At 40.9% G+C, this 11,769-nt stretch overlaps 2 protein-coding genes across 4 annotated transcripts in view; one reads left to right on the top strand and one right to left on the bottom strand.

Annotated features, from left to right (window-relative positions):
• Positions 1-5,025, bottom strand: part of si:dkey-31c13.1 (calcium-responsive transcription factor) — a 24,798-nt gene extending 19,773 nt beyond the window's left edge. For both annotated transcript variants that reach the window (XM_032516386.1, XM_032516387.1), the window contains exon 1: positions 4,695-5,025. In XM_032516386.1, the coding sequence (XP_032372277.1) occupies positions 4,695-4,821 (127 nt within the window). In that variant the 5' untranslated portion in view covers positions 4,822-5,025. The remainder of the gene's footprint in view (positions 1-4,694) is intronic.
• Positions 5,026-5,050: 25 nt separating this feature from the next.
• The window catches only part of gins4 (GINS complex subunit 4 (Sld5 homolog)), a 14,966-nt gene continuing 8,247 nt past the window's right edge, over positions 5,051-11,769 (top strand). Inside the window, exon 1 of one of the 2 annotated variants that reach the window (XM_032516391.1) lies at positions 5,051-5,316. In XM_032516391.1, coding sequence (XP_032372282.1) covers positions 5,218-5,316 — 99 coding nt within the window. In that variant the 5' untranslated portion in view covers positions 5,051-5,217. The remainder of the gene's footprint in view (positions 5,317-11,769) is intronic. The other variant, XM_032516390.1, reaches the window with a different exon arrangement.

Consider the following 11,769-nt stretch of genomic DNA (forward strand, 5'->3'; position numbering starts at 1 on the left):
CCCCCACAACACACAACAGCTACACCCCCCCCCCCGCTACACAACACCCCAACCGCTCCCCACCCACCCACAGGTAACCCCCCCCCACGCTACAAAACGCCAACCCGCTACACCACAAACACCAACCGCTACCACACACCACCCCCCGCTACCACAACCAAAACACAACAGCTACAACACAAACAAACAGCTCCAAACAACAACAGCTACCACACAAACACACAGCAAAAACCAACAACAGCTACCCCCAAATCACCAAGCACAACACAACGGCCCACGCACACCACCCACCCACCGTCCACCACCACTCAACAGCTACAACCCAAACACACCTGTACAACAACCACCCACAGTCAACCCCAAACACAACGCACCACACCATTACCCCAGGTCCCCCCCATACACCACACTCCAAAAGCTACCCCACACAGACAAACGTCCCCACACCACCACCCCCAGCTACACCACCAAATACACACGCACACACTCAAACACAACGCTACAACACAACACAACGCTACCTACACACAAATACAACAGTACCCAACCGCGCGACACAACAGAAATACAAAAAGGACAAACAACACGACCCAAAACGCGACAAAACAGAAGTGAGCGTGTGTTGACAAAATGAGCGGGCGGAGGAAGGTTTGAGAAGCAAGTGAAACGGAGCTTTGGTGTCCGTGTTGAATCGTCTCGGCCGCCGGACATTTTAGCTTCAACGTTAGCAACTAGCGGATGTGCACTGAGAACGATGGACTTGCTGTGCATGGGACTTTCCTTCCGACCCCAAACCGGGATCCAAAAAAGATAATGTGGGAGATCCAGTATGTTCCTTTGAAGGGGTGCCCTTCATGGTGGGTGGGAGGAGGGTCTAGATCCTGTCACCAAGGGGTGGACAAGCACAGCCCGCCAAACAGAACCCGACAATAAAACTGGTAAGTCAATGAACACCGCTAACCCTAGAAGCACTTTGCTCAAATATCATTATCAACAGCGAGTTTGAGAGCAAGGGTTGAGGGCGGTGTATGAAGTCGTACAGGAACTGGGGAAACATCCACTGCCTCTATTGCTGCCATGACATTTTAAGGCCCCCAAGCCAAATGCCTACCATGCAACATATCTTGGGAGAATCTCTAAAATATTAAGTTACGTGTGATTTAAATGGATTTCATGACTATAGCTACTTTTGTGTGGCTAGATTGTGGAGGTTTAATCCTGTGGTGTCTCTCGTCAAAAATTAAACAAAAATCAGACACGTTTGAGATTTTTATGATGTTTCTTAACTTTTTCGTACATTTTGTCACGTATTACGATTTTTTCAGCGCTTTGGCACTTTTTTGTGACGCTTAACGCTACGTCACCACTAAACCTTATTACCTAGTTTGACAGTGATTTTGGAATTATGGTCAATTAAACGTCATTTATCGGAAATTATACTAATGTTCGAGTTAGAAAAGCAGAAATTAGGCTTATTCGAGGAATAAAATTAAAGGCATGGCTGTTTGAGCTAATCACAGGACGAAGATGTCACATCGTTTACTCCACACGATTTCAACAACACTCAATTTGTTTTCAAATGCCTATAAAATTGAATAGACCCAAAATTAATGAAAGTAGAGATTTGATGGTGAATCATTTTTTTTAAGTTTTCTTAATTGTGTCCCTTTTTTTTTTTTACTCTGTTTCTGAACGGATTGGGTCTGTTTTTTTTTTTGTTTACTGTTTGTTACATGTTTGTCCCTTTTTTTAACACTTTTGATGCTTTTTCAATGTTCAACATACGTAACACTAACATATTACCTTTGCTTTTACAGTTTAGTTTGAATTTATGGTCAATAACCTATTTATAGGAAATTAGACCTAATGGGGGGTCTGAGTTAGAAAGCAGGATTAGGGAATCTATTGAGACTAAGATAAGGGAATGGATGTGGAGATAATCACAGACTGGATATGTCACTTTTAATCAATAATTTCAAAAAACCTTCATTGTTTTCAAATGCTATAAAATTGAATACGACCAAAAATTAATGAAAGTAGCGCTTTTACTTGGCAAAGAGCGTTGGTTTGGTTAATTTAATTTTTTTTTGTACTTTTTTTTTAACTTTGACTTTTTTTACTCTGTTGCCGGAAGTGATACGGGTCGTTTTTTTTAAATTTTTTTTATTTTTTAATATTTTTAACTTTGTCTCTTTTTTGTAACACTTTTGATGCCGTTTTTCAATGTTCAACACTCGTAAACACTAACATATTACCTGTTAGTTTACAGTTATTGTTTGGAATTTATGGTCAATAACTCATTTATAGGAAAAATTAGACCTAATGGTTTGAGTTAGAAAGCAAAAATTAGAATTATGGAGACTAAATTAGGAAGGATGTTGCTGTAATCACAGACTGAATATGTCAATTTTATCAACCCTATTTCAACAACAATTCACTTTAGTTCAAATGCTATAACATTGAATAAGACCCAAAATTAATGAAAGTTAGGATTGGTGTGGAATCATTTTTTTTTAAGTTTTTTTAACTTTTTGTCCTTTTTTTCTTTTTACTCTGTTTCCGGCACGGGGGATGTGGGTCTGTTTTTTTTTTTGTTACTTTTTTTACATTGTTGTCCCTTTTTTTAACACTTTGATGCTTTGTTCAATGTTCAACAAAACGTAACACTACAACTTAACCTTTAGTTTACAGTTATTTTGGAATTTATGGTCAATAAAACTTCCTTATAGGAAATTAGACCTAATGTTGAGTAGAAACGCCGGAATTAGGAATATTGAGACTAAAATTAACGAATGGATGTTGTGATAATCAACAGACTGGATATGTCAATTTTACTCAATACTATTCAACAACACGTCATCTGTTTTCAAATGCTAAAATATGAATAAGACCCAAAATTAAGCGAAAAAGTAGAGATTTGTATTGGCAAGGTGTTGTTGTGGATCAATCATGGTATTTGGGGATATAAAAGAAACATCTCTAGGGACAACGATCAATTTGAACCTGAGGACAAACACGGAGGGTTAAACAAAACACAAACAGTACGTCGCACAATGAGCCGTTTAAGTTACACAACGCTGCAGAGACTCACCTTTTTTTTTGAGTGTGAATGAAAGAGTCAGAAGAAGCTTATTTTAAAAGCCGTAGTGCGACTTCAGATGTAACCTCTCCCACCAATTATGGTGCGAACAGCAACACAAACAAACCGGGTTGTGTCTTTCCAGCAGGTGTAACGTGGCTTCTCTCCGGATTGGTTCTCAGCTTGATGACCACGCAGGACCACTGTTATAAAAAGAGACGGAAGTCTCCTCAAAGACACGAAGAGAAATTGGACTGCCAGCCAGGATAGACGTGGTAATTGATCAGATTCCCCGATTAACAGGTTATCATATTTCTCCAGTGATGAGCTGAAGATCAGTCTATGAATGGTGTTATTGACGACTCGTTTCTACTCTGTACATAGTGGTCAATAACCCAGTAACCCGGTCCTACAGCGCCTGGTCACGGGTGCACGGGGAGGTCCCTATTACGCATAGTCATCACGCTGTGCGCAGATCTCAGGAGTATGCCACGGAGGAAGCATGAGTCATCACGTGCGGGCGCGGAGCGCACGGAGGAGGGACGAGGGGGCCGGGCGCAGATGCGCACGATGAGGGAGAGGGTCGGCAGCGGAGCAGGAGCGCACGGAGGAGGGAGGAGGAGGGGAGGGACGATGGCGGCAGCCGCGAGAGCGCAGAGGAGGGAGGAGGGACGAGGGAGGCAGCGGTGGCAGAGCGCAGGAGGAGGAAGTCGGACGAAGGGAGTAGCAGTCGCAGAGCGCACGATGAGGGGGGGGAGGAGCAGGGCGCAAGAGCGCACGGAGGAGGTAGGAGGGACGAGGGGGGAGAGGGAGGCGCAGGAGCAGAGCGCACGAAGGAGGGGAGGGAGGGGACGATGGAGGAAGAAGGAGAGGGACAGAGAGCAGGATGGAGAGGGATAGGCGCACAGAGCGCCAGAGGGAAGAGGGAGGCGCCGGCGGAGAGCTTAAGTTGTGTAGCTGTTGTGTTTGTGTTGTAGCTGTTGTTTGTGTTGTAGCTGTTGTGTTTTTGTTGTAGCTTTTGAGTAAGTGTTGTAGCTGTTGTGTTTGTGTTGTAGCTGTTGTTTGTGTTGTAGCTTTTGAGTAAGTGTTATATCTGTTGTGTACGTGTTGTAGCTTTTGTGTATGTGTGTTGTAGCTTTTGTTTGTGTGTTGTAGCTGTTGTGTACGTGCTGTAGCTTCTGTTTGTGTGTTGTAGCTGTTGTGTTTGTGTTGTATCTGTTGTGTACGTGTTGTATCTGTTGTGCACGTGTTGTAGCTTTTGTGTATGTGTGTTGTAGCATTTGTATTTGTGTTGTAGCTTTTGTGTGTTTGTGTTGAACCGTCTCGGCCACCGTATAAATGGGATAACGTTACAGTTACGGTAACAACTAATTAAGTTTAGGGAAAATATAGCGGTTTGGATTAAACAACTCAAGAGGAACAAACACCCGTTTCTGGGTTTAAGTATTTAAAAAAAATACATGACTATATTAGCCGAGATGTCACGTAACTTCCGGCGTTAGCTGTATCCCTTGTAGCCACAACCCCAGCTAAAAACGCTCATTTGTAAACAACGTAACGCCAAATAAAACCTGACTGATAGTAATCTTATGATGTTACAACTACAGAAACCCACCGTCCACACCAAAAGCCTTGTCTTTTGTCCAAACGACGAACTTTGTCATCGTGTCCTCCTCGAAACCTTTAAGATCCTCATCAAAACACCCATTCGAGGGGAACCGTTTACAACCACCGGTCGCCATTTATCCAAAAAGTGTTTATAATTCGCGGTATTTTGCGAGATTTGCGTCACTTCCCGTCTATTAAAGACAGACGGTCACACAAACCACGATATAAACTGTAGTTAAATGTCTTTAAACTAAAGCATTTGATTGTACAACTCGTTATTATAACACATCCATGGCACAGCCTGTTGAAAACCTTGCCTTGCAGACTAACTGCAGGGTGAAACGCAACCTATGACATATAATCTCGCGAGAAGAGTGGGTGGCGCGAATTAACAAGGAGTTTCAGATACACAGCGCTCACTAGCTAGTGGACGTTTCTTCGGCAATCTTGATCTGTTCTGTGTGAAACGCTTATAACGTTACATTTTACTTTTTAGTTACAGTATACAGGTCGTTTTGTGACGGAGAAGTATGTCGGACGCTTTGTCTGATGCCGGCAGCGACGTCAACCAAGATGACACCCAGGAGGATGTAATGACCCCGGCGGAGCTGATAGCCAGACTGGAAGAAGTGAGCTTCAAGTTTACAAAATGATCCTATTTGACGGTAACAAGAGGAGCCATAGACCTTTTCTGTGGAATTCCATTGCTAGGCAACAGCCTGGCCGCTTGTTAACTTCATGTCAGTTGATGTTATTACATACACAAGAAATATCACAATGTTTACAACTGTGTGTGTGTGTGTGTGTGTGTGTAGGGAGAGATGAAGTGAGACTGTGTGTGCGTGTGTGTGAGAGAGAGAGTGAGACTGTGTATGTGGTACGTGTGCGTTTGGTAAGAAGAGAGAGTTAGACTGTGTGTGTGTGTCTGTCTGTTTGTCTCATCTCTGTCTGTCTGTCTTGTGTGTGTGTGAATGTTGTGATTGAAGAGAGAAGAGATGAGACTGTGTGTGTGTGTGTGTGTTGTGTGCGTGTTGTGTGAGAGAGAGAGAGTAGACTGTGTATGTCTGTCTGGTTGTCTCGTCTGTGTGGGGTGTGTGTGTTGTGTTTTTGTGTGTGTGTGTGGTGTGTGTGTGCTCTCTGTGTGTGTGTGTACCTAGGCCCGCTCCTCACCGCTGTGTGTTTCTCTGTCCACTACCAGTCTGGCTGATTGAGAAGTTTTCTCCCCGGAGCTCGGAAACAAATCAAGGTGGTGGAGTGTGTATGGAGCAGCTGAGCCACATGGTAAACAACCCACAAAAGCACAATCAGCCCTACAACACAAATACAACAGCTACGACACAAATACAACAGCTACAACACAAATACACAAGCACAACACAAATACACAGCTATAACCCCACAAAAGCTACAAAAGCTCCAACACAATACAACAGCTACACACAAATACAACAGCTCACCAAATACAAACTCACAACACAAATCAAAATCTACAACCAATACAACGCTACGACACAAAGCCAAAAGCTACTACACAAATACAAAAGCTACAAACAAATACAACACAATACAACCCAATACAAAAGCTCCGACACAAATACAAAGCTACAACACAATTTCCAAAGCTACACACAAATACAACAGCTACAACCCAATACAACAGCTGCAACACAATACAACAGCTACAACACAAATACAACAACTACAACACAAATAACAAAAGCGGCAACACAATACAAACAGCTACACCACAAATCCAACACCAACACAGTATACAAAAGCTACAACACAATAATCAAAAAGCATACAAACACACATAACCAAAGACCACAGCAATACAACAAATACACACAATACCACAAGCTACACACAAAGTACAAACAGCTACAACACCAAATCCAAAAGCTACAACACAAATAACAAAGTAGACCACAAACATACAAAGCCACAACACAATACCACACAAAACTACACAACACAAACGACACAACATACACAACAAAACAAGTCAACTACAACACAAAACCCAGTACACCAAACAAATATACAACAATACAAAAGCATAAACACACAAAGATACAACACAAACACACAAAAGATACAACACGAAGTACAAAAAAGACACCAATCCAAGCTTACAACAAAATACCAAATCAACACAAATACACAAACGATATACAACACAAGTACCAAAGATACAACACAATACACCAAAAGTACAACACAAATACACAAAAGATACACCACAATACAAAAATACAACCACAAATACCAAAAGATAGCAACAAAGTACAAAGACACTACACAAATACAACACCAATACACAAAAGATACAACAAAAATACACAAAGCTACAACACAAAACACCCCAATACAAAACTAAACAAAATACACAAAAGCTACAACCACAATCACCCAAAAGCCACAACACAAATACACCAAAGGCTACAACACAAACACACAAAGCTACAACACAAACACACAAAAGCTACAACACAAATACCAAATATACAACCACAAGTACAAAAGCTACAAACAACATACACAAAAGCTACAACACAAATACACAAACATCGACACAATCAAAGATACAAAAGTTAACCACAAATACACAAAGAAGAAGAACACAAATATAAAGCTACAACACAAGTATACAAGCTACAACAAACACATCACCAGTACAACATACAAGATCCACACAAACACCAAGCTACAACACCAAAACCCCAAAAGCTACAACACAAGACAAAACAACACAAATACAACACAAAGCACCACACAAAGCTAACAACGCACAACACAAACCAAAAGTCTAAACACACACACTAAAACTCCACCTCTGTCAGCGTGGTGGTGTCCCAGAAACAGCAAATGCAGCACTGTGGTGCAGGGCTGGAACCAACGGGCAGTGGGAAAAAGAGAAGTATTTGACTCCATTACTGTTAGTACTGAGGTACTGTTGTACTTTACTGGAGTACTTTTCCATTGTCCTGCCACTTTCTACTTCTACTCCACTAATTTCAGAGAGCCATTTGTTAGTTTTTTGAACTCCCCTACATTCATCTGACGCTTTTAGTTACTTTGAACGTAAGTTTGTTGTACACACAACCCCTGTGTTAAAAATGTTGTTTAGTTATAAAGTAAACGACTCTCAAAATATAAACGGCAATGAAATCCAGCTGAATATGGCTAGGACCTGGTTTTCCAAACATAGAGGCGGACAAAATGGGTCGCGGACCGTTTTATTGGGTCCAATTGCAGCGTAAAATAATATCATCTTATGTGAATGTTTCTTGTTGCTCACTGGTCTGTTCAGTCAGATGTTTGTGTGTGTGTGTGTGGTGTGGGGGGGGGGGGGGGTCTCTCTCTCTCTTCTCTCTCTCTTACCCTAGGAGGGGATAAGAACAATGGAGTTGAGAAAGGAGTGAGACACAGAAGGAGAATAGAGACCCTTTCTGTTTGTTTACTTTTTAATGGATAAATATACTTCATACAAACATTTAGTTCAGGGTAGTCCCGTCTTTCGTCCACAGTTTAAACATGAGCTATGTTACAAGGATTCATGGTGGTTACTTTGTGTAAATTGGCGCACAAATTTCTCTTTTGGGTCTGAGTCTGAACAAAGTTTGGGAACCACGGCACTAGTACCATCTGTTGTGAAGGTTGAGGAGCTTTGTTACAAAGTTATTACATGTGGTACAGGTTCTTAATGTGCAACGTCGACCTGAAACCGTAAACGCGTTTCTATTTAATTGCAGCCACAGTGTTGAGCCAAAGCTCGAGCTCCTTCTGCCAGGGACTGGCTGATTGTCTGTGTTTCTTATTACGACCGTTCTCAGAGCGATTCTTTTTCCTCTTTCTACCTTAATTGTTTGTTTTGCACACACGTTGTTTCCGTTGGCAGGTAAAAACAAATTTAGATACAAATACAATTGTTTGATCAACTAAAGTCAAATTGGTGCTGGATGCCAATGCGGACTAGTTGGAGATCATACTCGTGTCTTTTGGGATTGCCAAAGATATACGAAATTGGTGAGGTGAATTTAGAGAGGAGTTTCAAAATATCTTAACACTTATATGGCTTGGAAACCCCGGATCTTTGTGTCTGGGACATTCCCCCAATAATTTAAAGTAGAAGACTCAAATACCTATTTGGTATTCCCTTGTTCTCGTAGCACACAAAAGATAACAGTACGTTGGTAAAAACCTTGTACCCCCGAGTACAATGACTAGTAATGAATGTGACTTCGGTCAACGTATCAAGTTCTATGTCGCTTTTCTTAACGATGGAGAAAAATAACAGCAAAATTAGAATTGTCACCTGGTCTATTTGGAGAAAGATGAATCCTTTGAGGACATTTTCCATTTATATGTATAAATAAGATAAATGTAAACACACAGATACATACTTTTGGTAGACTTACTATCTTTCTGTTAAGATAAAATAAACGTCCTGAGAAAGATTTTCCCTTTTATTTCCTCCCCACGTAAAAATCCTGGTTTTCAGCTGCGACTTGTTTGGGTGTTGTTGTTGTTGTAAAACTGTTCAATATGGTTGTTTGGAATTGTTGTTCTGACTTATGGTTAATCATTATGATTTGAATATTGATCTGATAAAATAAAGTCTAACTTTCACCTCAGTAGAGTATATAACATAGAGTCCACTACTGACTGTATGATCAGTATGAATAATCATGTACCTGTCATGGAATCACAGTGTAGGTTGAAAAAATCTGTCACTGTTGTAATATGTTTATTTCTTTACCTATGTCAGTCTGAACTGTACTGATTTCATCACGGTATTGAAGCAGTTTGTATGTTTTATATTTTGTATCCTGTCACGTAGCATCCATCACGTCGTAGTTGTTTGGCGATAACATGTCTGTAGTTCTGTCAGGCTGTGAAAGGATCTTTGATACATTGCTTTTTTTGGTTTTTCTATTTCATTTACCAAGTTGTTAAGAGAACTGTACACTGTACCTGTCTACAACGGAATTTGAAAGTCTATGATCCACAATCTTCGTTATCGAAGACATGACCATATTGATTAACAAATTGAGTTTCCATAATCTTCTCATGTGTTTTACACTCTTTTAAGATGCGTCCAGGACATGGATGAGAAAAAGCACTTTCTGAGTTTCTCATACGCAACGAAGCAACATGTCACGTGAGAATCCCTGCAAGCAGAAATCCTGATGGAGATTAGACCGTCCTCTGCCCCAACTACCTAGCTCTCTCTCAGAAGGCATACTGACAAACATAATAAAGCTCTTTCAACTGAACATAAGACGCAAGAAAGCTTTTGCCCTCGTATGCTCTGAGTAGTACACTGAAGCAGTCTAGGTGTCAGATTGGGTAACCAGGTTCATTCATGTCGCGACCTAAGTAGGTACAAGTAAGTTGCCTGTCCCGTGATATTTCACGGCTTGATCTCCACCGCCCATTCTACGACTGACAAACGAATTGGAAGGGAAAGAAAAAGGCACGAAGACTCATGCAACTGGAGATAGATCGATACCGTTCGCTCCCCAGCAGCGACCGCGCTTAAGCTCAGAGAGGTCCGAAACTTTCGACCAACTCACGGATATGCTCATTTCACTGAGACAATTCCGCCCGACTTCTTGGCCCCGTATGAAGTGAAGAAATAGGTAGATCGCCCAGTCTAGGTGCTAATCTGGGTTTATCACAGGTTCATTCGTGTGTCGCCAAACACCACCTAATGTAGGTGACCTGCCTGCACTTATGGAACCAGTGGTATATCCTGCACGGCGTGCTATACACTTCTTTAGACCAAACTTCATTTCGTTGCCTTGTACCTGTGTACTGACAATAAAGTTGAACTAATCGTAAAAGGGTCGCCTCCTTAGAACTCCTTTCCATAACGTTGTCAGACACTCAGAACATTAATCTGAGTCTGTCAGTAGCGAAACAACATTAAATGAACTATATACAAGCTGACAATTTACCTTTAACTTATAATCTAGCTGTTTCTGCGACTGCGCAATCTCGTTTATACGCATCAATGTGAGAGGCAATATCCCTCAAAAGTTTTTTAATTGTAGCCGTACTCGAGTGAATGAGCTGTTGCAGAATGAGACATTCTAGGGTCTAGTGTCGCCGTTTTAAGTTTTACAAAAATAAAAACATGGGCGTGTTTTGGAGTATATGCTCTTCAGAGCTGAAAATGTCCCCCGTGTTTGTCGAGAAATCGGGTCACCTTAATTTAAGCCACTTATTCCAAGTAGGAATGAAAGAACTGAGAGAGAGTTCTTATTCTGGGTATTATTCTATTTCTTCAATAGTGAGGGTAATTCTGTGGGGTTTTTCTTCTCATTTACGCACACTCTTGAGTAAATGCCGGCTCACAACTGCTTTCCAACTGACCGACTATCTTTCATACTGCTTGTTAACTGTGACGTCACTACAAGATACCACCAGCATGCATCTTTGTAAGGAAGAGGATTAGGCCACTGGTGAAAAATGTATGTGAGTTCTGACTCTAATCTCAGAATTCTGAGATTAGATTTCCTATGACTGAGATTAAAGTCATAATTCTGAGATTAAGTCATACTTCTGAATTCTGACTTTAATCTCAGAATTTGATAATAAAGAGTCAGAATAAAGGTCAGGAATTCTGAGAAAAAAGTATTTTTTCTCAGAATTCTGACTTTAATCTCAGAATTCTGAGAAAAAAGTCAGATTTCTGAATTCTGAGATTAAAGTCGATTCTAATTTTTTTTTTCTCAGAATTCTGAGAATAAAAGTCAGAATCCTGAGATTAAGTCAGAATTTCTGAGATAAAGAGTCAGAATTCTGAGATTAAAGTCAGATTCTGAGATTAAAGTCAGAATTCTGAGAATAAGAGTCAGAATTCTGAGATTAAAGTCAGATTCTGAGATTAAGTCGAACTCACAACATTTTCACCAGTGGCCCTAATCCTCTTCCGTACTTGGGCTAACCCTGTTACAACACTGATAATAACGGAGTACACGTGAAACATAAAGCACATATGGTCAACTGTACTAAATAATAGTAACCTATACATACATACACTATAACTTTGGGGCCTTTTCTACAACGATGTC

This window comes from Etheostoma spectabile, chromosome 5 (genome assembly GCF_008692095.1).
Source record: "Etheostoma spectabile isolate EspeVRDwgs_2016 chromosome 5, UIUC_Espe_1.0, whole genome shotgun sequence".
Classification (NCBI taxonomy): Eukaryota; Metazoa; Chordata; class Actinopteri; order Perciformes; family Percidae; genus Etheostoma; species Etheostoma spectabile.